Below are 27,989 nucleotides of genomic sequence, written 5' to 3'. Positions count from 1 at the left end.
GACCTGAGAGGATACTTGTTCGTGATGGTAAGACGCTGACCTCTAGCGGCAAAGGACAACAACTGCACGCCTCAAAGTGAGTAAACACTGATCCGTTGTTTGTTTTTGCAGATGTTATAATGGAGGCCCATACGGTGTTTTGGTCTTCCTTCTCAGACTGACCATCTCAGAATGTGAACTTAAGTCAATATCTCTAGTAGATCAAAATATTAAGATAGTAAGACATCATTAAAACATTTTACAATAACACGTTGAATATACTATCTTTTATTTCAGTTATCTTTTAATGCATTTTTCATTTAAAGACTAGCATACTTAATCGTATGGTGTGACAAATTAGTTAATATGTGCGTTACCGCCACCTAATGGGATGGAGTATTTTTATTTGGTGGATGTTGACACCAGTGTGCAACTCGATAGGTCAATAAGTTAACAAATGTCGTATGTAACTTTTTTTATTTTAACAAATTCGATAATTCAACACGTGTTGAATTACTACCAACACAAGAAATGTGTATGATTTTTAACACATCAGTCATTTCTAAATACCAAGTTCAGACTTGTGTACTTGGAGTTTGGACTTGGGAGTCTACACTCCCAGACGGGAGGTCGCAGGACGGCCTTTGCAATTGGATCAGGAGCTTAGTCGATGACGTCACCATCTCAGCTATTGTTGCTCATGAGTTTACAATAAAATGAAAGATGACAACCCTGCTTATGTTGCTTCGTGCTGTAGATTGACGTTAAAAAATGTAAAGATTCAAAGTATTAACCAACTCGGAAAGTAATGAGCTGCGACAGCTCTGAAGAGACGATATGTCGGTATAATTACACATTTGTATGTAGGTGTTAATAAATATATTAAACATTATGTCAGCGTAAAGATTAACTGTCATAACACACAGCAAGTTAACATCAACTTGTGATTCTCTGAAAGTAACATTCTAATTTATATTTGCAACTTTGTGTTGTTAGCAAAATGTTGCAAAAGCAAAACGGATAATTATTAAAACGTCAATTAAGCAATAACAAAAATGTACTTAAAAACAAAAGTTGAACTACTTTTCTATACATTTGAGAATTCAAAATTTGTTTTTATTTAAAAAACAAAATATAAACCACACATTTTTCAAAAGCATATTTTCTTCATTGTACAGAACATTTTAGTGTTGAACAAGCATCAGTATTTTTTTTTTTAATGGCAACGTGAACAAACAATCACAAAGAGTGAAATCAATTCATAAATGTTCCTATTCCTGGGCAAGGATGACGTGAAGCCGTTTCAGTAATATCCAAAATGCAGACCAGTCTTTGTCTTTTTCAAAGGGGGCTCACTCTAAGCCGAAATAACTCCCATATACGTTTGGCCTGAATTTACGCGACACAAAACAAATTACCCTACATAAAAGCTCCATAAGAGGGAAAAAACATCAACAAATTATGCTTCTAAACAATCCCTTGGATAATGAAGGAATGTAGTGCTGGTTCATCTTTTTCTAATGGCTGGCAAAACAGGTAAAAACAAAGAAACATTTAAAAAAAGAATATAAAAAGGAAAAGAAAACAGACTTGGATTAAGCTACACATTAGTTGTTGAGTCCACCCTTAAATAAACTTCATGAAATGTATATCTTACTAAGTTTTATATGATTGTTTTGGCACAATATGTGGATGAAATATTGGTAGTATGGGATGTGCGATGCATAAGCAATTTAAAAGACTACTTGCTGTGATAATTGTGCCGATATGAGGAACTGGTCAAATGCAAACCATCATTCCCTAAACCAACCACTCTGTGATGTCTGCAAACACTTGTTCATCATCTACAATAACCATTCTTGAAATTACAATTAAACTCAATTCTCTTCTTGGGTATGTTTCCAAAAAGCATCTTCACCCCATCTTAGGGAACGTCGCACCTGAGTTATCTTGAGCATCAGAGACGGCATCCAAGCTTGTCCAGTCAAAGGAAATAACAGCAAAAAAGAAAAGTATGAAGAATTTGTTCTTCTTGACCCGGAATATAACAGCCTCGCGAGCAGCATCTTGGTCACATGACACGCGCGCAATACTGACATTGGAAATTAAGATTTTACAAGTACAAAAGGTTTCCAGTACACAAACACACTTTTTCCGAACAGCAATTCTATTATTATTATTTTGGGATATCATTAGATGCCTGTTTCTATTCTGTTCATCAAACCACACCGTGAAGCTTAATTAGATTTCCTCGTCGCATATATCTGCCATACTAAAAAGGAAACGGACCCAACGTGAAACAGAACACAGTTTGGTCCCTTGATCATCTTTTGGCTCGTCTGATATTTTATGATGGTCTCTAAACACAATCTGACAAACAGGACGTTCATCATGTGAAATATTTACTACAATTTTCCATTGATACGAGAATGTTAAGTAAATGTAAAGTAAAAGAAGTGTGCAACAGGATTTAAAAGGGGATCTACTGTGAGATACTCGCCTGCACAAATGACCAGTGGAAGGATAGAACGCGAGTGTGACTGCTGCTTTGGTACGCCACGGGTTGACATAAAAATGCCCTTTAGAAAAACACAAGAGGGTCGCCAGGTCGGTTCGGTAGAGTCGTGCTGCTCCAGCTGGAGGATGGAGAGAGAAACCCCGGTTTGTACACATGTCGGTCTTCAGTCAGAAGGAAGTCCTTTAGAACCTCCATGTGCTTCTACAGGGTCTTATTCTCTGGGGAGAAGAGAGCTTCCAGGCCCGATGCGTCACTGCTCGTTACATCTTGTTCTGGCTTGGGCTGTTTAAAGAGCAAAGGAAGGTTCCGAATGTGAACCTCCTTCCTGAACTGCTGGCACAGAGCTTTCTGTTGGCAGGGGACAGAGAGAGGAGAGGTTAAACACAGCTATCTGAGATCTACCGGTAACAATTCCATTAGATTGTACAGCCTCATTGAGCTGCTGCACATTTATTTTGCTACCGAGCACAAAGGCCTTGCAGCGGCCAGCCTGTGGCTGATGAGCAGTCTCCAGTGGGATATAATAAAGCACTGCTCTCTAGTGGCTAACGGTGGCATTACCCCAACTGTTCCTGCAATCAGCCTCTTGAACTGGTCCTTCCTCTTCTTTTCTCCAAGCTTCTGGGCATTGGGGTCTATGAGCCTGTTGTCGTACTGGTCCAGCGTCTCCACACTGATGTTTGGGATCTGGGTCATCACCGCTCTCAGCTCTACGTATCGAGGCCGCTAAGACAGATTGACGGAAAGGAAAAGAGTCAAAAAGAAGGAATTAACATGAATGTTCCACAAATGAAACTCGTAGATTATACCTAGACAACTTTGTGAATTTAAGATCAAGCAAAGAGTTGATAATCAGAAAATGAATCAACAACAACTTGCTGATACTAGAGGAATTGTAATTTGAAGTTAGTTTCTTTTGAGAAATTTGTTATACCGTTTTACGTTGTTTTTTTTACGTCCGTTACTTGAAGTTTTATGCTGCCATCTTGACCAGGACTCTCAAAATAAAAGATAGAATATATGGATTGAATAATAAAAATCAACATCTTTGGGTTTTGGACAGCATGTTATTGAATAAAACTTACTGACATCTTATAGACACAATCAAGATAATAATAGGCAGGATAAATGCTAATGAGAATATGGTTAGTTGCAGTCTTAGCGACTTCTTTAACTGATCAAGAAAAAGTGCATATATGGCAGAGATGGCTGCTTTTAGCCTCACCAGGTTTTCATAGATGAGCATTGCCAGCTGAGAGAGGGTAGAGTTGCAGACCTCATGCTGCCCATGAATCTGAAGGCCTCTAAGAACGCTGGTAAAGAACCATATGACCGCCTCACGAAGAAGATTGCCCCCAACTACCTGGAGAGACAAATGTGGGACAGACACTTTGAGAAATGTGGTAAGATACTTTTCATCAGCTGAAACATTGAATTACCTGCAAAAAACTGACTTCGGCAAAAAAAGGTCCATTGAATGGGAATGAAAATACATTAGTAGGCAGAAATGGTAACGGGTTAAATGAAAATACATGACGGGTATTTCCTGTGTATACAAAGGCTAAAGTAGCTTTTCTCTGCCATCAGTCTGGCTGTTAAATTATTCCTTGCTGAGCTCGACTTAATGTGACGTTTAATTTTAAATTAATGAAAGAGACGATGTGTGACTCCCGTCATGAAGAGCATTTAGTGGGAGCAAGGCAGATCGCCGCAGTAGTAATGCTTTTTAACATAATGTAATATTCATTTTCATCAGTTCTTCTTTTTTTTTTCCTATACGAATATATATTCGGATTTAGAATATTCATCGACAGCCCTAATATACTTGTGCACACAGCTTTGAAAGACGTACAGGGAAGTGAAAAAGTTGTGTTCTTTTCATGTTATCTGTGAATATAAAAAATATAGAAAATAGCCTGCCTCATCCTTCAAAAAGGAAAGTATAACATTAAAAAAGTGAAAATAAATAAATGGTATTGTGCTACCTGCCGCAGAAGCGTCCAGCAGACCATTGAAGCCGTGCGGTGACAGTTAGTGGTGTCCTTCCATGACAGAGAGGTGAAGGAGAGGGTCAGCAGAGTCATGTAGATGTTCTGGACAGGAGGAAAAAGAGACATTAAGTTTATATACAGCATGTATGACCACGCCGTCCTCCGGATGTTATGCTCTTAGGCTGACCTCGTGCTTCAACAGGCATTTCCCCAGCTCCGTCAGCTCCTCTGTGGGCTGGGCAGGAGACGCCGCCTGCACTGAATCCATCATGTCGACCTCTGAGAGAATATATTATTATATATTATATAAACACATTCAAGCAAAGCGATCAGACACTTGGTGAGAATCAAAAACACAACAGTCTTGTTTTGTTTCCGTCTCGTCAGCTGAGCGACATCACAGCCCTGAACGATGGTTGAGGATAACTCACCAAGAAAAAGAAAAAACTCTTTCAGAAGCACAGATAGAGCATGTGTATTGTATATATTAAGAAGAAGACAAATCAACCTAATGATTCAAATATTTGAAGATGGACTCTTACCATCTACTTCCTCCTTATTTGCTGCTGGTTCAGTCAGTTTTTTCGAAATGCAGCTGACAGCTAGATGAGAAGAAAGAAGAGAAGTATTATACCCCGACAATACCTTAACTCCCCAATGTACAGTCAGTCTTCGAGTCAAAGCCTAGTGTCTTTGCTTATTTGGTTTGGGAGTGCATAGCAGTTCATTTAAAAATAATCTGTTTATAGAGACAATTATTTTTAGGTAATAGTTATCAATAAATAAAGTATCATTGTATCAAAGTTTCACAAGGCTTTTATGTTGTCAGATTACAAGTCACTTTAATGTCTTTGTAACAACTTTTCTGTAAATGGGAGAAGTCCGAGAGACGCGGAAACTTACTCAGAAGATCCAGGACCTCCCTGCTGAGCAGGCGGACCAGCTGCTCCTCCAAAATCTCCTGCGTCACCTGGCTCTCCTGACACAGCGCCTCCTCCTCCTCATCGCTAAAAACAAAACAAGTCCACACAACCACTTTGAGAGTCAGCAAATGATGAAATATATCGTATATGCAAATGTTCCTTTCAAGTGATTTGAGAAGAGATCTTATCTGTGATTATTTCGAACTGCATAAAGATTCAAAAGGAACTGCGTTTCATAAATATTTTCCACGAAAATGTTCTGTTCTACAGCTTAACAAAATACCAGCATTTTTTAGTGGGAATTTTTTGTCTTGTGTGGCGTTCATATTTAAGTTGAGTGTTCAGTTAATATGTGCACCAACAAACATTATCCCACAACTTACTTGACAGAGCTCCTCTGGTTGATGACCTGCCACTTGGCATCGAGTCTCTTTAGAAGGAACCGGAAGCAAAGCCAAGAGATTTGGCAACAAAACCATTAATGACTGAGGGAATAAAACATAGTGATGAGATTAAAACGTGTATGAGATAAGTGTAGAGATCTGACCTGCTGCATGTAGGCAAACAGAGGTCCGAGCAGGGGGCAGAGTAGACTGTTGTAGTACTCCTGAGGACACGCGAGCACCAACTGCCTCAGGAACACGCGTACACTCGTTAAGGAAATGCCACGTTAACACAGCTTTGTTCATGTAGAAAAGTATACATTTAACATTTGTGTAAGAAGAACATATTTTACAAAGTATAACAGAACTGGGTAAAACAAATAAGGATATGAATCATCGGGCGAAGTCTGTGGTCAGGCACATGGTCGAGGGACAGAAACGCAGAACCAGCTATTTCTTCGCTCAAGTTCTCAATGGTGAAGAATTCCTGCTGCAAGGCCTGACCTGCATTTCCCAGGACATGAAAGCTACAGGAGGTAAAGAGAGCAGAAGAGGAGGCAGCATTTTAATCGGCAACTGCATCTGAGCTGTAAACCACCCAGAAGAAAAGTCTGGGGAAAGTCTCACCAGTTGTCATACAGTGTGGAGAAAAAGCCCTGCATCCGTTCCAGGTTGGTTCTAGTCACAGGAGAGTCATGAATACCCAGGATATGCTGAGACAGACCTGGAAAAAGCCCATATTAGAGATGTTAACAAGAATCTTTTCAGACGATGGCTCACTAATAGGCAGAAACGATGCAGAGAAAGATCTTACCAAGAACCACCTTTTTGTCAGACTCCATCACCTCATGGGCCCTGGAGAAAGACTCACTCAGACGAGCCGTGTTCTCCGGCATGAACAGACTGTTGTTAGTCCTGCAGTGAGGAGCAAAGAACAGACACAGATCAGTATAATAACAACAGGAAGTATTTTTGAGACACTATTAAGCCTGACTTATAACCCTTTTACACAAATAGCCATCATGAAGGTCCCATCTAGAAATCAAGGTCAACGTGTTTGTTCACACATTAGATCATGACATACCCATATCATGTGTAAATAACCTCAAACCCGACAATCATATTTTCCTTCTCGGGGCTCGAATGATCCTCAGGTTTTTGTTAGTCCAATCCAGTTCCCCATGTGCCTGAACACAAGGTTCAGCGGCCCCTGACCGGCGTACCTGATGAGAGCCAGTAGGTTGGGCAGCAGGACCAGAAACTGGGCCGTGTAAGGGTTTCTGTAGATGGGAGCTCCAGCAGCGGTGTAGCCCATCACAAAGCCACCGGCCTTGGCTTCCTCCAGGTCTGCAGGCCAGCGTGCCCGCTTCACCACCCCCAACATGGCATACAAGCAGAAACCCAGCTAGAGGAAGGCCAAACAAGAAGAGATAAATACTTGAGTAATAGTTTATTACTATAGTTGAATAAAGAAATTTAGGGTGACAATGTCACTTTGCTAGCCAGTCCCTCACTTTGGACCAGACTGAATTATCTCAACAACTATTTGGCGGATTGTAATGAAATGTCTCTCGTGTCATCACATTTAAGCCTCGATTTGTCCAATAATTAGCTCAATGACCAAACACTTGAAAAAGCATTACTTTGCCATTCTCCATCCTCGTTTAGTGCTCCTTAGCAAATGTTAGAACACTACCTAGGGGTGGGCGACATGAGGAAAGCTAATATCACAATATGTTTTCAATCTAGAAATTGCAACGATATTGTAGGGTTCACTTACTGCTTTTAGAAAATATGTACACATTGAGATTTCAGGTGAATAAACAATACGTAATGTGGACATAACGATTGGATTAGGTAGGGAGAGAAACAATATAACAATCTGGTAAATTCAGAAAATGACATCACTTTACTGTAATACAACCTTTAAAACTAGGAAAAGACAACACATATTCCATATTATAATATCAAATCCAAGAAAATAAATAGTCTCATATCACAATATTGGTATGATATCGATACGTTTTCCAGCTCTAATGCTACCCCGCTATACTTATGTGTTGAACATGGGGTTGATTCAAATATCCCTCCTTGACTTCTCTAGCCTCGATTGTTTCACCTGAAAATCTCTCATGACTCATTATCATGAAGGATGTCCACTTACCCGGCCCCTATTCTGGCCCGCTGTCTCTGCTTCGCGACTTTGCTCATTGACCACCTGATCAGCACCAACAAAGGACAGGAACACAGCAGGGTCACACAGCACCCTGAAACACAAAGAGATAGGTCAGGTATCTGCCATAACGCTGAGACACGGCATATACGATCTGACCAAAATACAGAGAACTCCAACGCACTGCCTCATCTCATCAGAGGTCCAGTCTGTAACCACTGAAGCCATCAGTTCATCTAGAAAAGCCTTCTGCTTTGCAAAGTCTTTGAACTGGTTACTGATGAGCACCAGGGATTCCATCAGCGAACATTTCTCCATGTGAGTGAGCGTGGCGTTGCTTGAGAGCAACTTCTTGACGTGACTGTAAAACAAGTCAAAACAAGGCTGGAGAAGAAGGAAAACAAATGTCAAAGTCACAAACATCTGCTCCGTCTATTCATCAGCATGCTGTACTTCAGGTACATATTTTATGCATAAATAAATTCATATAACATTATTTATGTCATTTTACTTTAAATTTACCAGGATGTACTGTGGGTAATCCCGGCAGATTTTGATGATGGAAGAACAGGCGTGCCTCCTCACATTCTTTACAGCTCTGGACCGAGGTGCCTGAAGGCGTCAGAAAATATATTGTGTTGGTCTTGGACAAGAAAGATGAGGAAAAGTACAAAAACGTGGTTCTCCGAATGAAACTCTTACCGTACTTTCCTGACCAACCTCAAATGTTATGGCATTAAACAGCTGTAGGGACAAAATAATAAGAAACATTACAAGAAAACACTTGCTTTATATACTATACATTTCCATATACAATAATAATACATCTATGGTATATAGTACGCATAAATAATATGGAGTGACCAATGACTACTCGACTGACCTTGTCGAGAATCTGTGGCAGGAAGTGTGGCCTTTGTTTAACAAATGGGAAGAGGGCAGAGACGTTGGTGAGCACACAGGACAAGATGAGCGGGTCTTTGGTGTTGTAGTTCAGCACGGCCTGCAGCAGCTCCATGCTCTGGTCTATCGGCAACTTCTACACAGCGAAGGGCAGAAGAAAAGGGGAAATCTTCACCTCATTACAATAAACATCCTTTTTCTCATACACATAAAAGTGTTCCTGTTACCTCCTCCTCCACATTTTTAAAAATCTGTGTGACCAAACACTCCATGAAGACGGTCATTGCATCCCACTGGACCACTGATGGAGACAAGAGGGAGCACAGGCCCTCGATAGTCTTAGCTAGTGAAGGTAAGAGAGAGAAGATACGTAAATAGTTGCATGTAAAAATTCAAGCTCATCTACATGTATATAAAACTAGTTTTGAAGAATAACAAAGTCCTTCAATTGAATGGTCAGAGAAGTTCTACAACATGTTTTGCTAATACATATTCCTAAATCACTATCAAATTGAGTCCGTTGTACCAGAGTAGTCAATGGGGATTGCTCCAGTAAATGTAACCAACGGGGACTTTACAAGCAAAGATTTAGATCTATATTGCTTCAGATTTGACATGTCAAACCAAAACCACCACAACATATGTACAGAAAGATAAAAGATGAGGACAAACACTTACATGCTGTATCCCCAGTATCAATAGGGCTCACGATCTGATACTGTAGCCATTCTGCTGCTATCTGGAATGCCTCCAGAGGGACAATGCGACATGCAATCCTCAAGACCTCTCCCTGCTGTGCTCGAAAAGCTGTTAAATATGTGGAAAAACATCCAGGGGATAAAATAACGAGTACTGATTTTACGTAAAGCTGAATCCACAATACTTACAATTAAAGAACGAATTGAAGTCCTCATCACTGTCAAAGTCAGCGCGGGAGTACCTGCAACTGGGGTTATCGTTTCTAGATGGAAATCCAGTCTGGGGAGAGAAAAAAAACCGTTACACCTGTTTGGCTTCCATGTACACAGGGAATGGAAGCACTGACATCAGTGCCTCACCTTGACGAGGTTGGTCATAGACGCTCGGAGGTATTTGATGGCCATCTCAACAACAACCGGGTCCTTCGACAGCGTCTCATGTCGGAACAAAGCTCCCCAAGTGGGCAGAGTGGAGGACTTTAAAAACTGCAGGAAAAGGGGAGTCACGGGAAGAGAGCTCAAACACAGCTGAAAGATAATATTGTATGGATATTAATGCAGTTAAAGTCATTGTCTTCTCACCTGACTGGCATGTGTAGTGAAGGCTAAAAACGCTTCTGTGTACTTGCTGAGATTTGCAGGTACCTCGACCTCAACATCTGAACCCTGTGGAGAGAACATGACATTAAAGAAAAAGCCTAAACTGGTAAAACAAGCTTTTTTGTTATTTCACATTATATGTGTACATGTGTGTGGACCAATCCCAGATAGAAGACCATGAAAGCAAAGGAACTAATTAACACAAATTCACCACTAATGAGCAGAGTTGTCCCCCCAGGGCACACAGGACCTGACACAGCCTCTTCAGGAAGATGTAACGCCGCTCTACCACCTCCACTGCGCTAAAGTCCCAAACAGAGGGTGAGTCATAGTTAGATGCACAGAACAAACTTACCATGTATTTGTATGAGTGCTTTACAGTGTGTGACGTTACTTACTTTGATTCAGCGGACGACTCGCATATTGCCAGTCCATCTGCTGACCTGTAACCAGACAGACACAAACCATTCAATTACTGTGAGGATACCATGTTGAAAGCTGTAAAGGGAAATGACGGAGAAGCAGTTGGACTCACTGGGCAGCAGAAAGGATGTAGTTGATGGCCACATCATCAAATAGCAGCATGAATGGCTTCCTATCCTCCAGCTTGCCCTGCGGCAGAATGACAATTTATTACATGTCTTATTTTTGTCAGTTGAATTCTAGGCAGTAACTATGCATACTGTAGTTTGAGTCATATGATCTACGATTCTATAATTGAAGATAAAGGTCATTGTAGTGTAATAGAAAAATGTATCAGATTGTCCATGAATTCTGTTAAAAAAAAAGACTCTTATCTACAACTCAGTTGAGGAGTTATGAGTCAATGGGTGTTACAAATAGCCACACGGTAGCGCTTTTGCTCCGATTCTGCAGAACTTCTTTCCATGGCCCAACTTTACAACAAATTATATTTAAATCTGGTAATCTGTTTTCTTTTACGATATCATAAAGCCGTGACTATCTGACAAACGGAGAGAGTAAATGAGAAAAATAATCTCTTTACAGCTTGCATGATGGCTTCACCATAGGGTTTCTACAGCAGGTGTTTTCCCTGCGACTCACCTTCCGGCTGATAGCGATGAGCAGACACTCTGCTGCTTCCAGCTGCAGCTCCGGTTCACTCAGCAGCAAACACAACATCTCCAGGAGATGACAGTTTCCATTGGTGATGTGCACCAGAGACACCCAGTCTATGTACCCTGCTAGTGTATTCAGCGTAGCCCCCGCGACTCGACAGTGAGCTCTGGCCTGTGTGGGAAATTAAGACAAATAAGGTTAGTAATCAAGTACATAAGAGTTTAATTTTAGAGCCATGATGAAGTGATGTTTTCTCACCTGTAGTTCATTTCCAGGGGACCCATTCTGGATGAAAATAAATAAATAAAATGTAATTTAGCAACAGAAATGATAATCCATCAATCAATGAGATTAAAACTATAATGCTACCCATTTCTGCAAAAGTTAAGTTCAGACCCCACTGACCAGTTTACGATAGTCCTCGACATTAACATTCAGAATGGCCATCATGAAGCTGACGATGCTTTCCATGTTCAGGGTGAGTGTCTGCTGGATGTCTCTGCGTCGCTGGTTGGGCAACGTCTGGAAGGTGATCACATCCTCCGCCAGCCTCAACAGGATCAACATCACCAGCTCCGTCTGTGCCTCCTATGAAAGTCATAAGTACATTTTTGCTTTTATTTTACTTTTTCATGACAGGATTAAAAGGGCTGCATATTTTGGCCAACAATAATGGTTGCACTGATAAAATAATCAAGGCATGATGTTGTGTATTTTCATAGTTGCTGCACTTATACCCCACTTGATCATATCTATCAATCTCAAGTTGACATAAAGGACTGGTACATATTTAAATGAAAGTCATTACAAAACTTTATTAAAATAGCATGCAAGCTGCCAAAGGATATGACTAATATGTAGTACAATACTATAGACACTTTCCAAGTCACTTACCCCAAGGCTAGTGAGAGCCTCCATCTCTTTCAGCATATCTGGCCAATGTTGAGGCCATTCCCTCTTTATCATTTCCACAGTGATTCGTGACAGGACATCTTTGATGTGGCTTTCCTCCTCCAGGATAGCATGAGTACCCTGAAAAGACCCCAAACAGGTGTCAGATAAGTGTTTATAACTGACAGTAAGACAGAATTTAAGTTTTTAATCAGGACTTCTCCTTCAACTCTCATGTAAATCAAATCTCAAGGACTGCCTTTCTTCCAATTAGATAATTATTATCATTATTTATTTTTTAAATAAGGCACATCTAGTCTCAAAGCGATGGCGAAAGATGTGTTCACGCATGTGTTACTTCTAGACGAGGGGCAGGGTTTTCCTGAACTGATGTGAGGTCTCGGGACAGAGGATGTCACACGTGTACAGATTGTAGAGCTCTGGAGGCACATTTTTTATTTTGTACCATACTAAATGAATTTAATTGAACCACAAGACAGATTATGCAGTTGTGAGAGAGCTCAGTAATATCACACTCACGGTTGACAACAGCTGCATGGCAGACTCCTTCAGCTGGACTTTCTCGTTTTGTTGCATGTTGTTCCATCGAAACCTGCAAGAATGTTTAGCTTCCTTTGACAAATCCATTTTTTTTAAATCAAGTAGATACTTGTTATTCGGTTATAGGTGACACTTACTTGATGACGTGTTCCAGGATTTGCAAACCAAAGTGTCTCACTTCAGCTGGCTGGGCTTTGTCGGCTAATCGTAAGCCACATGGGACACAGAAGGAGCTCGTATCTTTAAACTCCTCACAGAACTGTTGTGGAAAAATAAAACCAGTTATATCACCAGCACCTAGCTAATTGGATAAACTACGTTCAAGGTTTAATAATACTATTGTATTAGTACTGTACACGTGTAGGACGTCCGTGTTGCTACAGCAACAGCTGCCTCAGTCATATAACAAAAAATACCCAAATAGCATGAAGCTAATCGGCCAAGTGACGTTAGCCACTCAAGCTAGGTGCGACGTTTCCTTTTGCAACAAAAAGTTTGAATGAATTGTATTTATATAACTATATATGCATATATACATACGGAGCTCCGTCTATCATAAACACCAGTAAAGCTGTGTTAAACCAGATGTTACCATTTCTAAGAATGAATGGACCAAGTCGACAGTGGCTGTGAGGCTGAAGTGATAATCAGAAGTTGCGGCTAGCTCGCAAAGCATCTGGCCACCGTCCTCATTCAATATTTAGCTAACGTTAACAAACGTACACGAACTGTATGAACGAAAGCTGCACATGTAATAACAACGCGAACAACCCATATATATATATTCAGCTCTGCATGTACATGTTTCTACTTTTACAACAGCTAACTGCAACAAATGACAAGCTCTGCTAGCTAGAAGCTAGCTCGCGACCCATAACGATGTTACCTTCAGGGCCTCGAGTCGGTAAATATGTTCCGTTTCTGCACCCATCATCACATTCACAGCTTTGACGAGCTGCTCACACACGACGGCCACTTGGTCAGCCATGACTTCAGGTCGTGTCTGGCACACTGTGGAGGCAAAGGCGACGAGCTCTGCAAAACACCTGCACGACGGCGGGCTGCGAACTCTCAGGGAGGCAGCGTTACCCAACGTGCTCAGAGTGAGCCGCTGCCTGCCCGGGTCAAAGGTTAGCTCCCCGTGAAAGGGAGTTATGGGAGTTGTAGTCCCCTTTTAAATACTGATAATATTATTAATAATAATAATAATAATAATAATATATTGTCTAAAACAAATCAAAGACCCGATTGAGCCTAATCTAATTGAGCCCTAATGTGTACGTTATTATTAAGAACTTATTAAATAAATGATCATATTAGGACATTAATCATTCAATAAATTGTGAAATTATAAATGATCAAAACTAAATTTAGGGTGACATTTTATTTCATCACCTTCTTTATAGAAATTGAATTACAGTAAATTTAAATTATTTTTACTAGGCCTTTTTGTGACAGTGGAGTAGAGCCACCAGTAACCACGTCCTCGTCGTTTAGGTCATCACATCTTATTTGTACCATTGATGATTGCAACCTTTGCTTTTTATACTCTGCAATGTCAAAATGTCCTCTGTGAAAAATGGATATTCCTAAATAAATACTTAATTAGATTAGCACCAGGTTAAAGGCTGGAGCTTGCAGGGCTGCAACTCTTCTCAAAACATTATTGGGAATATTATCATTTCAATTGAAGAACAAAACTGATCATGGAAGAGGTGGATTTGAACTTTGTGTAAAAGGAAAATACAAAGCACATGGAGAAATTGGTGCTGTACCTGTTTCTGTCTCCCCTTTGTGATACTTTAAATGTGGACCCATGGTAAACATTTTATTTATTTATTTTATTTTATCTAACTGATATAAAATACATTGGGATTTTAAATGATTATCTAAAAGGCACTAATTAAAACAAAAACACAAAACAATGATAGGTTTCTGAATCCATTAAGAACAAACTGATTGGCAAATTAATACAGCATTGCAATGATATAATACTGTGTGTGCCAGTGACATGAAAACAACTTTTACTTGTACCAGAGTATTTCAGTGTGTGGTATATTAGTGAGTCGACTGACTTTTTTGAGGATCATCCTGCTATAACTCCTCCCACTTCACCTTTGGCTTTCAGCCTGTCAAATACAAGCGGAGTGAGACATCCTACTTATATCCGAATCAACTCAGTTTGCTTGTTTACCTGTGACGTACGTTTAGTTTGCTTCTGATAACTGAATGGTGTCGACCTGTAGTATATTGTGGTGAACATATGTGGTTTGCTTCTTAAAAGTGAGCGTGAAGAGCTTAGTATTTGGTTTTCAGCGAACAAGCCTGTCTGTGGGGGGTGTCTCTTCCAAAAGGAGGCGGAGCTTGAATTCCAAACGGGAACGAGTTTCCTCCCTCTACGTCACTCTGGGATAGGCTGCGAGCGACCGAGCTACGCTGTCAGTCAACGGGGTTTCGGGCTGATTACCTTGGCGCTCTCTGGTAAGCAACACCTAACACATAGCGAATAATCCTTTCATAGATGTTTAATTTATTTTACTTTTAGTCTATTCATAAAACTTGTGGTGTTTTTCTTTCGCATTGCCTCGCGCTCCCAATGAGCCGCTTCAAAGTTCTAAAGCTATGCTCGCGCAACTACAACGGAAACTTTTGTCGTGAAGGCCGTGCTATTCGTTGCAACAGGTCCTCGAGACAAGATAATGTATGTTTTACATTTTGGTTGTATTTACTAAATCCCGATATGTTTGTTTGTATCGCAGGTCGGGACTCCCAAGAGGAGAAAGTCGCCTCGCCAGTCGCGGGTTCATGCTCCGGGATTAAGTGATCGCCAGTCTCACAGCTTTCGTCGAAACTGCCCCGTGGGGATTCATGCCGTGTTGGTGAGCTAAATGCGGTACGAAGCTAAAATGATGCCGGTGAGTTTGTGCTTTAATCACTTGGTTAAACGATTTAACGTTGTCCTAGAGCTAAATACGTCCGTTTCCGACATTTATATTGCCGCATTGTTTACACTGTGAGTTACCTGGACATTTAAACTGGCAAGTTGGGGCGTTTGATATTCTGTGTCTCCGGTAGCCCGGGTTTGTTTTGAGAAGTTTATTAGCAGTGACAGATGTGTGTGTCGTGTTTGGTTAGAAGCTATGTCATCTATTTGCTCTCTGTAATAACATCCGCACATTTGACTCCGGGTGGCTATTTTACATGTAACGCTGAACCAGCCGACGTCCCCTGCGTCACAGCGCCACGGTGTAACTAGATTCGAGAGCCTGTCTTGGGACAGGCGACATCTACCTGGCAACACATGCATGTATCGCAGATGTATGTATTGTAGGCTTTGTTAGAGTTACACACATCCAGCCCGCTCAGAAGAAGGTGCCTGCCAAGTCTTGATAACACTAGCGAACTCCAGCTCTGGCCTCCTGCCATATGTCATCATCTCCATCATCATCATCTTCAGCGGTCCATTGCTCTTTCTGCAGTGACAGCGTCTATCTCTCAGCATTTTGTTGATGTATGTAGAGAGGGCAGTGCACAGTGGACTTATTATGTGCTCACTGTCGTCCCAACAAATAGAATTTCCCCATGAATACATTATATATAATGTAAAATAGTAAACACGTTTTTTAAAGAAGCACTTTTACTTCTCTGTCACTTTGGCTGCTTACTGGTAAAAAAAAGATTGATAACTAACCCAAGTTATGTCTACAATTTATTTATTTAACTGAGAAATTCATGACAAATAAGGCTGCAAACAACACGTGTTTTCATTATTCATTTGTCAATTTATTTATTTAATTAAATGCCATAAACAAAGTGAAAAGTTCCCGTCACAATTTCCAGAGCTCAAAGGAAAGTATTTATATTGCTTATTTTATTCTACTAAAATAAAGCGAACAAAAATATAAAACAGGGAAAAAAAGCAAATAAAAAGAAACATCGCTGAAGCCAGAGTATTGTGACATTTCTTTTTTGGTAAAATACATTAATGATTAATCTGTCAAATTAGTAATAATAATAACAAAACACACAGTCTGTTGATAGGCTGGTAGCTTAATAAACTAATCATGTGAAAACTGAGGACGGTACAGCACATGTTGCACCACTGTTGCAATTAATGTTTTTGTCTCAACTTCACTGGTTAATTCTGGACCATTCTGTCGAAATATGTTAAGTAACATGCTGTACAACACACAGGTACACACATTTACAAGGACACAACAACTAATGAACAATCCAATGTAATCATCTGTTTTAGTAAGTTCTGGTTCTACTAATGAACCCCATCTCTGCTCAGTCTCAGACCTGTGCTTCCAGTCAAACCGCTTGATTAGAGAAGTAATCATCTTAGCTGTGGAGACAGTCGTATTTGGATACTCCTGTCTGGTGCATGACCTCCTCCGTCTGCTGGCACATGGTCATTTGTTGTCATCAAGCTCTGTTCTTGTGGACACTGATATAAACTGTCACCCGTGCATGTTTTCAGACAAGATCTGCTTCTTTATAGGCCCCATGAGACTTTGGTAGCCACCCTCTTTACCCCAATTCTTCACCTGATTCTGTATGTCTGGTGTGTTTGAATGAGATCCAGCTTCTGGTGCTGCCTGATAAACTCAAAATGGCCTCTATATAGAAATATCTGATGTGACTTATTGTTATAGCCCATGACCCTGCTTATACACAGACCAGGGGCTCGGGGGTCGTGAAAATGTAGTGTGGTAATAATTGGCTGGGATGGTAAATAAGGGGTCACTGTTTGCTGAACACAATGAGCTGCAGGATCTCTTAAACAGCGTGTTGTGTGGAGCACATTGTGTGTTGCCTGTGCTGTGGCAGCCCCCTGATAAGGGATACACACACTTTATTGAACCATAGCAAGGTATAACTCATTTACCCCTGATTTTACTTTTATCTCTCCTTAAACCAGGCGTTTTTCTACAGACTCTTATCAATGCCACATTTGTGCTTAAATTCTCTGCCGGTGTCTTAATTCATATGACCTTGTGTATTTTTGGTCCTGATGAATTATATTCGATAGAACACTCTGGCAACATGAGAGTTGGGGAGTTTTGCCAGATGTAAAATGCTGCAGGAACATATTACTACTTCATTCCTCTCCCATGAGAGGTGTATATTCAAGCAGGTACACTTAACTATGCAACATATGCCACAGTTTTGCATTCTTTGTCCACACACATTTGTACAATGTACATTTACACCGCAACAAATCTCACTGTTGCTAAACGTTGTGGCGATGGTATGGGGAAATGAGATGATGTTCTGGAGGCCTGTGCGTCAACAGAAACCCGAGAAGGCTTTCTTTGCGCCAGCACAGGCTTTGTGTTTAGTCTTTGGGAGAGTATATGATAGTTACGTAAGCAGCATCATCAGTGACAGCCAAGGACTTTCAAGGGCAATGTTTTGACTCGTATTTGAAGAAGAAGAGTTATCGGTATTGGCTGAAAAGAGTGGTGCAAATGGGCAGCATTGATCCTTTCCTGGCAACTCTGCAACCTGGTTAAATGTCTTCTTAGCACTGAGTAGTTGATTATAACATGTTGTACACAAGCCTGATTTAATATCACGGGGAAAAACAAAAATGTAACTGAGACAAATGATAATATGTAAAATCATTTTCTTGAATGCACACTGTCTGACTGTGCAGCACATTCCACAATACAGGCATCACATTAGCCTGGTTTCTAAGTGGGAGCACAACAGTCACCGGAGCAGGTATCGACTTACCCGCCATGGAATATTGAGTGACTCCCATCTGTGAGGAATTCAGGTGAAAAGCTGATTTACACATTAAAGTGGTCCAATGCCAGAAAGCAGCGAGGGCCTTGTGACAGCATTGTTTGAGGCTGAAACAGTGGTCTAGCCATGGGTCAGAAGTGTACCCAGGGTGGGCTGGGAATCGGCCTTATCGGAAACCCGTGGCCCCTTTTTTACCACATAGTCCCAGGAACTAAGGTAAAGTAGGAAATAAGTGAGGAATAAAAAAAATTGTTCTTTATGGTCCTGTTTGCACATTTTAACTGGAAACGGTGTCTTTTTTTAAGAGGGAGTTTTTTGTTGTTGCATAACAAGAGAACTATTCCGATGCATCGTTCTTTTGTAATGTACTACGGTGTGAATGGTTGTTTTTTCTGGTTTGTTTAAATCTCAAATGTCGGCTACACTTTTGTTGGCCTACTATCGATACTGTTCAAACAATACTCTGTTCTCGGATAGTTACTCTAACCCCGAACCCTTGGCCCGGTGACTCTGTTGGGGACAGAAGCGAGTGTCCCGTTAGCCAAGTTTAAACACCGTTTCCTCTGGTCAAAAGGGAGCGGCTGTTCTTGATTCCACAAAAAGATCCTCGAAAAGTTCCTGCATTGGAAAAGAGCTTTTGTACTCTGCCTTCTCCGATCCCCCTCTCTCCTGCTTCACCAAAGTCTCTTTTTATGTAGCAGATGAAATGACACAAATACAGCGTTCAGTGTTTTTCTTTTTTAGGAAGCCAAAAAGCGTGTCTGCCACATTTTGAATCGCTACCCTTTTGCTTTTAGTTTCACTCCATGAGTGTTGGTGTAAGATTGTTTTTACACAATAAGTTCACATATAACAGACTATATAGTAATGTTCTCTAATTTAAGCTTTAGTTTATGATCTGCAATGGCCTCCAGCTATGCCATGTTACTCTGAATTACTTCGTTTAACTGTCAAGAAGGCTGGGAACAAAGGATGCATCCTTTCCCCTCCGCTTCATTTTGACTGCCATTTCCCTTATCTCTCAGATAAGCACAAGTCTGGACGCTCTCATCGCGTACACCAGGAATGGAAGACTATGGCGAGAATGCAGATGGTAGAGTGATCGTCTAAGTATACTGCAGTGCAGACAAAGAGAAGAGGTTGTCCTGATCGAAGAGTCACAGCTCGCTGCAGCTTGAGTGTGTAAAAACTGCTTGTTTTTCCCCTCCTAAATGTTGCAGCTGAATGAGGCGACTGTGTGTTCAGATTCCGCATGGGTTTTCCTGTTTGTTGCCCCTGACCTTTTCTCCCTCACCCCTTCATCCCCCTAATGCAGCGTACGGAAAGTGAGAGGGACAGATGAAGAGGAATAATGCATTAAGCCATTAGAGTTTTCTGCTGTCTTGCCTTTTTGAAGGACTGCTGTGCTGGAACTGTGTCAACTCTTGAAGCTGTGGCAGGGAGAACAGAGACGAAGATGCTGCTGCAGTGTCTTACGGACCCGCTGTAGGTGACGCCCTCAACAAGACCAAGTTGACTCATTTGCTTACCGCAGCGATACGTGTAATTGAAAGTGTGTGGACAGAAGGCCCAGCAGCCAATAAGTGGGACCCCCTCAGGGGTGGTCAAAGAGATAGTCGAGCCCCTGTTGTCTTCGACTTCTACTGCTGCCAACTTGTCTCAAACTATCCACTTCCCCAGTTGTCCCATTTTGCTCCGAGGCATCACATCTGCCCCATATGATCTAACTACATCCTTGGTGCTCCTCCAAGCCAGCGATATAGTCAAAATGTAGATACGCACAGAAATCTAAAACGTAATATTGGGTTTTCATCACAATATTTATTAACTAGCTATTGGGCTCTTTTGTCTTGGGAGCATAATGCAGATTTACCAAATTGGTGTCAGTGGTAAATTGTGGTTTCTTTGTTAATTCAACACACTGAAAGGATTTGTCTTATTTATAGAATACTACACTGGCCTTCACTTCAGCAACGTTTTACCTCCTAAGAAATGAACATAATTGATTCATATTTATCACTCTTTTATCAGCAGGAGGTTGTAATCGGGTCTACCTTGGACCATATAGCGACACATTATGATATGCATAGCTGAAGTTCTCTGTTTGAGATTTAACAGGCTCATACAACACTTTGACAAACTTAAAATATATGAAATGCTACTTGGTGAGAGAAAAATAATGATCTCTTCTCACTCAAGACACTCAACAACAGTTTCAACGTTTTGAATGGAGTTGAAATTGTGCATGAAACACCAATCAAAGATAATGAATCATCTCTGACGTAGCTGCCGGTGTTTTTAGTTGTATTGATGTGAATTCTCGGTAACGGGATGAGCTTTGATTTGCTAGTTATCCTGATAATGAAGTAATTCCATTACAGTATAATCCCGAGTGGTTTGTCTATTCTTGGAAATGGGAAACTGCAGTGGCAAACAGTTTTGATCACCCGTAATGTAATAAGGGACCAATTGCATTTGGACAATGATCTTGAGAGACCGATAGAATTGACCCTCGCAAGGAGAGAGTGCATTGTGAAGGTGAGACGGGGGTTGGAATGCTACTAGGCCTGCTTGAAATAGCGTTGTCAAAAGACCATTCTTGTAACTTCATTTTCCTTGGACCTGTCCTGTACGTTTACACTCTATTGCTGCAGTGCACATGTTCCTTATCTGAAGGATCAGTGGGAGTGCCACACCCACATCAGCATAGCATTCCTTCCTGTAATTGGTTATCGGTACAGTGTTGCTCTTCAAACTCAAGTCATCTCAGAGTCCTGTCTAAACAACTAGAGAGGCTTGAAAAGCATGTCCCCCTCAGGCCTGAAATCAATTGCTTTTAATGGAGAAGGGTTCCAAATTTCACAGTAAAGGGCCAAATCAGCATGGAGGCTTTGTAGCTGATATCTTCCGTTTATCGCATAATAGTCCTGCACTTCCCTGCAGGAACGGCACCTTATTTAATTTCATACAGGACAAAATCATTGACAAAAGAAGCCTGTTATGCAATAATCCAGAACAACCTTTACAGTATTCCTTTGTGTTTTTTGTTTCTTTTTTTCTCAACCTCTCAGCCCTTTTCAACGGGCAGGTTAAGTATGTGCTGCCAGCTGCAGTCACCATCTCTCTAAGATGTGTTCTTGTTACAGTGTCTTTTGTATGAGGGTTTGATCTTACTGCCTTTCATCTCTGAGAGAGAGATACCCCCTCCCCCCACACACACACACACTCTCCTATCTGTGTTATTAGAACAGATGTTCTAAAACATGAGCCATTTACTCTCAAGACTGTAGTTACTACAGTACCTACTTTCATGGATAAACTAGGCACTTCACTTTTTATGAAAATGAACACCTGTATACTTTTGGGCCTTGGGTACCTGGAAGGATATTCCCTCTAAAACGTAAGGCATAGTGGCTGTATCCTATCTGCAGGCTATTAAATTGACGCTTACTATTGTTAGACTGAGCGAGTAGTCTGTTGAAAGGCTATATTTTTTATATAGCGGATTAACTTAATCCCAGAGATATAGCCCCAATGACCTCGTCTTATAGCTGCGCTGCTTTGAGAATATCTACAGTACAGGCTGCAGTGTTAACAGCCACATTTTCTTTGCACTGGTGATACAGTAATTGGCATCTTGCAATTCTATTCTGTCACAGCAGACCCAAACCCTGGGAGACAGATTGGACTAAACTGACGCTGTGATGGAATTAGAAATCTATCGTTATGATAGTGGACCGCTGCAGCAGAGGCAGCTCGTCCCCGTCTCCTACCCCGGGGCAATCTCTTTGCACTTCAGGAAGTGCAATTCAGCAGTTTCCTCCATGTGATCCACTCTGATGGACAGAGGGCCAGTGTAGCACACTTTTGTCAAATGTCATGCAATTTAAATTGGTGCCGCTCGGCTCCCCGGTTGTGGAAAGCTACCAAAGACGATTATTTCTGCTGAGATGTTGTGCTACTTTGTCTATTCTTAAAGAGGCTATTGTTGTTATTGAGGTGTTTAATTCTGCTCGCTGTTGTATCTATGAATATTTAATGAACTCTCATGTTGTTTGGCTCAGTCGAAATGAGGGTCTCTCTTCTCACCCCTCTGTCTAGGTAGACCACATAAATCAATCATGGAGATTTCTTTTTCATATTAAAATGTGATTTTGCATAAAACAAGTTTATTATTTTGTTTACACACGCAGGTCTGCTAATAATAGCAAGTCAAAGTGGACTTTTTTCCTGTGTTAATAAGACTAGTGTGTATAAACAATATTTTGCAATATGAATACTGTTATAAATTTTAATTGATACACATGAATTTATATTAATGTTAAATAACCCTATGTTTCATTGCAAATTGTAATCTACCTAAAGCAATATAAATATGTATGAAAATTAGCCTGATTAGTTTTTTAAAAAATTCAGTAAATGTTACACGTGTGTGCGACATCCGAGTCTATAATCTGCCCGTGTGCACGAGGTGCATGAAGGTCAGCCGCAGAGTGCTTACTCATCTGGATGGAGGCTAGGTCTGGATAGAGGTGGCCTTGGTTCATTAACTTTAGTGCTGCTGAAGAGAATTTGATTTTATTGTAGGAATTGCCACTCTCGGGACTCCATTCCCCTCCCATCGATGTGTCCCGTCTCCTCACTTTCTCTCAGATGCGCGCCCTCCGCCCCCCTTCGCTCTCTCGTCTCTCTTTCGTTCTCCAAATATTAACAGGGTCATTTGAATGTTCTACATTGTTGGAAAGTTGTGATGATGTCAGCTGCTCTGTGTTGATCTCTCAATTGTTTTTTTTCCGCTCAAGGCAGACTACATAACATTGTTGCCAATTGAGGTTTTAGTTTAATTACAGCCCAGGACAATGTAGTTTATTATGTTAACTGATAAGTTTATTTCTCAGCTCTGTTCCACAAACAGTAAAACTATTCTGATAAGCAGACAGGAAGGGAAAAGTCTTAGTTTTGGCTTTGTTCTCCGGGGTGGTCCTTCAGCACAGAGTTGTTAGGTCTTATATGGCCGGTGAGGAATACAGGGCCGACGTCTGTACTGTAGTTTACCGACGAGGATGACGCACTGCTGATCCGCTCTATTGACGGGGATCCTTCATTTGCATCTCTATGGAACAAACCAGTTGACTTGGGTCCTCTGTGTCCGACCGCTGGCCCTCGTTTCCACCTTTACCATGAAAAAAAGAGAACCGTTTCCGGTTGTGTATGTTGCCAAGGAGATTTTCAGAGGAAACATGTCACCTGCCCACTCAGTAAGCTTCATTTGAAGAAGACAAGAGGAATAAAGCCACTTATCTTAAGGCTGTCGTGCTTTGTCGCCGTGCACCTCAGTTCAAAAGCAACTCAAATACTTTTGTTTCTGCACCATGGCTGCAGCTGCTCTGCCCCCCAAGCCCTTTGTGCTCATGACCCTGCTGACCTGATGTTCCCACCACAGACCCGATAGGCACGGCTGTTCACGGCAGCGTGCTGAGAATAGAAAAACCTAGCAGTTCAACCTGGAGGTTTTAGGACACGAACGATACTATTCTAACAATTATTGTCATGTTGTTTGTGGAGCTGGACCAAAAACACAGACAGCAGAAATGGTCGTATAGCCTTTATTAGGAAAGAACTAGGGGCTGGAATCTGGTGAGCAGGCCGGAGGAAGGGTCGTCAGGCTGGAGGAAGGGTCGTCAGGGTGGAGGAAGGGTCGTCAGGAGTGAGTGCAGGGCTGGAGAATATCAAGCCTGGAGCTTGATTGGGTAATGAATTCCAGCTGCACCGGTCAATTAGTGGGAGGGGCTCAGCCCAGAGCATGACCGTTATACACTTTCCAGGTTAGTCTAGCTTTTGGGCTCCTGATGTTGGGCTAATACAGAAAGTTTGCTATGTTGTGTTTCAACATTGATTTTATTGCAGCCTTATCAAAGCTCTCACTTTCCTTTTTGGATCAAGACATTTCTGATGGGATCATATTCCAGCACAGTCCAATCGTGATAACGCAGAGAACCCGTTTTCACTTTCATGTTTAGTGTCAGGTTTTTTTGTTGACATCATATAAGCAGAAAATTATGTTTCACTCCCAGATGTGTTTTTTCAAAATAGATTGTTGAGGCTTTAGTTCGACGTGGGCCTTTTTTCTTTTATTAAATGATACACCCAATGCCTACTATGACACTAAAGATGAACTATAATATAACAATATCCTGTATAAGTATTGATTTGAAAATTCCCTCTTAGCTTTTGAAAACAATACAGTGACACATGTGACATATTCCAGCGTTCGGGATGCTTGTTCTCAGAGGGCTCCATTTTCTGCTCAGTGTTGTTGTTCTACTGGAGCTGAAGGTGTTCACAGTCCACTTCTTCACCAGAGACATCTTCATTGAGATAGTTGTTTTATTTGTACTCTGTGTGTGTGCGTGTGCGTGCCTCTGCGTGTGTGTGTATAGAGATCTCTCACAGTGGTGACAGCACTAGTTAGCAGTTAGATGACATGTAGTAAAATGGCATTCTGGGAGCTGGCCTCTGATGATTAGAGGAATAAGGGCTCGGAGTAGATGTTGCTATCTGTTCCTTCTTTTAGACACGCCCCCCTCTTTGTTAACCTGACAGTATTTAACAGGCTACTCGTATCTGAGTAAATATTATGGTCTCTTTATGCTCACAGCAGCAATCTTTTTAGGTCTGACCTAGTAATGTTTCCGTATCACTTTTAACACAACAATTCAATTCTGAATTGAAGGCTGTCAGATTAAGTTCAAGACTGTAGCCGTGCAAAGTGAGTCACACAGAGAAAGGGGGGGAAACTAAATCCTTGTACCGCCTCCTAAAATGACTGCAACAAATGTATTATATCAATCAATAACAATTTGGCAAACAGTCTCGATGCATTTCCAATGTTCATTCATGACAACTGAGTGGGTGAATATATAAATATCCAGCAAAATATTTTACATACACTGAGTGAGCTAAGAGGAATTAAATGAGAACCACAACTTAAAGTCCTGTCATCAAATGATTGTGCACTTTTTGATATTATAAACCAAACAGTAGCATCAGTCGTTCACTGTTGGGAGTGATGAAGAGCATCCATCGTGCTCACAAGGGTCATCAATGCTTCAGTGACCAAATACATTTTGATTCTAAATATGCTGCCATGTTTGAATCTGCTGCACAAAATATTAACGTAAAGTAACCAATATCTGAATGACAAAATGCTATCACTTTAACGGATGAAGCCAGCAATCTATTCCATGTCTGAAGAGCTGGTGAAACACACACACACACACACACACACACACACGCTCCTTTTTCTTCTGTTATTTAACTTCTACATTTCATCTGCCTCACTCTCTTTTCGCCGTTGTCCCCAGATGTTCCTGACAGTATACCTCAGTAACAATGACCAGCATTTTACTGAGGTTCCTGTTACCCCGGAGACGCTGTGCCGGGACGTGGTGGAGTTGTGCAAGGAGCCAGGGGAAGCAGACTGTCACCTCTCTGAGATGTGGCGTGGATCTGGTGAGTGACGGTGACACTTCCCGCAGTGTTCTCCTTATTCATCTGTCCACAATGAAGAACATGGGATTTCCAGTCACGTGCTGTTTTGGTTGTGGAATATTATGGATGCATCCCAAGGGACTGGAGTCGGTGTGCAGACACTTGTTTGTCTTCTTTCTTTTAATTAGAGGGAAATTGCTTTTCTGAAGTGGATCATATATGGAGATTAGCTGTGTGGTCAACTGTTTAATAATTTCTTTTTGAAGGGCTTATCTCTTTTGGGTCCACAATGCAAATGAAGCAGAGCCCATAATCCCTGCAACAAACACAAGCACCCAGACGTCTCTCAGGTGAAAGGAGGGAAGGAGGGAGAGAGGGGGATTTCATGCTTTCCCCTTTTCCTCCATCTTTGAGTCAGGAGGTATTCAGAATCAAAACTCAAGGAGCCAGGCTTCGTAGTTGTTTCCATGGTGATGCTGCCGTAAGAGTGACGAAAGTGGCAATTATTGTGTTTAAGTACTTCCACAAGTAGTCTGAAAAGATTGTCTAATTTTGCTGCCATTTCTCAGACCGCTGCTGATTCTCCTTGAATACACAGCAGTGACACTTTGCATCAAATGTAGATGTAAATCTATTATAATCGGAATATGACATCATTCATCTGACTTGTTTTGCAGTCATGCCGTTATAATACATCGGTTTCCTTGACCTCTACTTGACTGTAAAGTGTCAGTCCATTTGTGTAATGAACCGGTCTTAAGCTGGCTGAAGAAAATGTCTGAGGAATGGATGATGAGCCTTTTGGCTCAGAACCAGCCGGAACAATTGACAACACATCACAGTTGTTTATACTCAAGGTCATTACTCAGAACGATCAACTAGATGCAGACGACGACGGTGAAATTAATCAACTTTCACTGTCGGGCTCGTACATGAACAGGATTTTGCAAACCTCACATGCACACTTGACCTAAATGGTATTTTAACCGTGCCAAATTGAGTCAAAGTAAACATTCTTAATGTTGACTTTATGGGTGTGTTTTAATCTCACACTTGAGCGCTGACATTTATATTCTGTCTGCAGAGCGAGCTGTAGGTGACGGGGAGAGAATGCTGGATGTGCTCCAACGATGGGGACAACACAGGGCAGAGGTGCGCTTCTTTCTGCGCCACAATCGAGCCCCTGGCAGGGAATCAGGTACGTGTCCCATCTCCAACACACAGCCCGACCGCACATACAGGTAGAGGCGAGAGTTTCTATCGTCTCTCACATAAGAGTCATGGTTTGGACGAGGGCATTCCCCAGAGAGAAGACATTTTACACCAGCGTAGTAAACTCCAGAGATGCCTGCAGTCTCTAAACCAGGGGTCCCCAAACTTTTTCTAAGAGGGCCACATAACGTTTGCCTTGTTTGCTTATTTAGCCGTACTGTTGGAGGCCAGGGTGTCCCAGGCACATCGTCATAAGCCTGTTACTTTTCAGTTTTCTTAGGAACACAGAAAACTCCAGTATTTTGCTCTCCTCTCAGCTCCTAGTTGCGTAACTAAACCCTTTTACCCCCCACAGCTTGAGTCTGGCCCAGGGATTAGATGGCTGTTTTCCCCTTCCTGTTATCTGAGCTTGCTCTTGTTTCCCCACACTGTTAGCTTAGCTCTGCTCAGTGTTTGTAACACAGAGGATTTGTTAATGTGGTCTCCTGTTTCTGTGCTGTTAATATTGGTAAGTATCATCCGGTACTCGGCCCTACCGGTCGTACAGAGTCGGTTAAATGTTCACACTTCCTGTTGTTATGCACGTGTGTTCTTTTTCACCACGTCAGGACAAATGAATTCTTCGTGAAGTGAGCTAGCGAAATAACCTCACACTAAAGGACTCTTATTGAGCCTTAATATGGTGTTATGTTTACAACATTAACCAGTGCATGTATTTAACAGACATTCTGTATGTCAAAGGTCATTTAAAACCATTATGTAAGCTCAAGGGCTTTGGTCATGGGCCACGGCTTTATGGATGGGATCTGGATTGCCAGACCCCTCCTCTCAG

The 27,989-nt window shown here is 41.4% G+C and overlaps 2 protein-coding genes across 7 annotated transcripts in view; one reads left to right on the top strand and one right to left on the bottom strand.

Moving 5' to 3' along the window:
• Positions 1-1,073: 1,073 nt before the first annotated feature.
• LOC130207395 (exportin-5) lies at positions 1,074-13,773 on the bottom strand. Its single transcript, XM_056435977.1, has 33 exons — positions 13,587-13,773; positions 12,838-12,959; positions 12,680-12,752; positions 12,143-12,280; positions 11,654-11,836; positions 11,507-11,533; positions 11,234-11,419; positions 10,704-10,780; positions 10,567-10,611; positions 10,380-10,470; positions 10,151-10,234; positions 9,929-10,054; positions 9,758-9,848; positions 9,549-9,677; positions 9,098-9,213; positions 8,851-9,006; positions 8,670-8,711; positions 8,490-8,579; positions 8,152-8,351; positions 7,959-8,061; positions 7,018-7,199; positions 6,609-6,709; positions 6,422-6,518; positions 6,186-6,321; positions 5,959-6,057; positions 5,795-5,841; positions 5,392-5,495; positions 5,031-5,090; positions 4,676-4,767; positions 4,483-4,590; positions 3,723-3,860; positions 3,059-3,223; positions 1,074-2,845 (listed from the first exon to the last, which is right to left on the bottom strand). Exons 1-33 carry the CDS (start codon positions 13,686-13,688, stop codon positions 2,699-2,701), a joined length of 3,657 nt encoding a protein of 1,218 aa, XP_056291952.1. The 5' UTR covers positions 13,689-13,773; the 3' UTR covers positions 1,074-2,698.
• Positions 13,774-15,126: 1,353 nt separating this feature from the next.
• Positions 15,127-27,989, top strand: part of tp53bp2a (tumor protein p53 binding protein, 2a) — a 29,142-nt gene continuing 16,279 nt past the window's right edge. For 4 of the 6 annotated variants that reach the window (XM_056435309.1, XM_056435312.1, XM_056435311.1 and 1 more), the window contains exons 1-4: positions 15,127-15,181; positions 15,460-15,615; positions 25,819-25,966; positions 27,030-27,143. In XM_056435309.1, coding sequence (XP_056291284.1) covers positions 15,589-15,615; positions 25,819-25,966; positions 27,030-27,143 — 289 coding nt within the window. In that variant the 5' untranslated portion in view covers positions 15,127-15,181; positions 15,460-15,588. Of the gene's footprint in view, positions 15,182-15,459; positions 15,616-19,803; positions 19,940-25,818; positions 25,967-27,029; positions 27,144-27,989 lie in introns of those variants that run through there. The other 2 variants (XM_056435307.1, XM_056435308.1) reach the window with 2 other exon arrangements.

Source organism: Pseudoliparis swirei, chromosome 17 (genome assembly GCF_029220125.1).
Source record: "Pseudoliparis swirei isolate HS2019 ecotype Mariana Trench chromosome 17, NWPU_hadal_v1, whole genome shotgun sequence".
Classification (NCBI taxonomy): domain Eukaryota; kingdom Metazoa; phylum Chordata; class Actinopteri; order Perciformes; family Liparidae; genus Pseudoliparis; species Pseudoliparis swirei.
The sequence above is the reverse complement of the archived record's forward strand: the minus strand, read 5'-3'. Positions and strand labels throughout refer to the sequence as shown.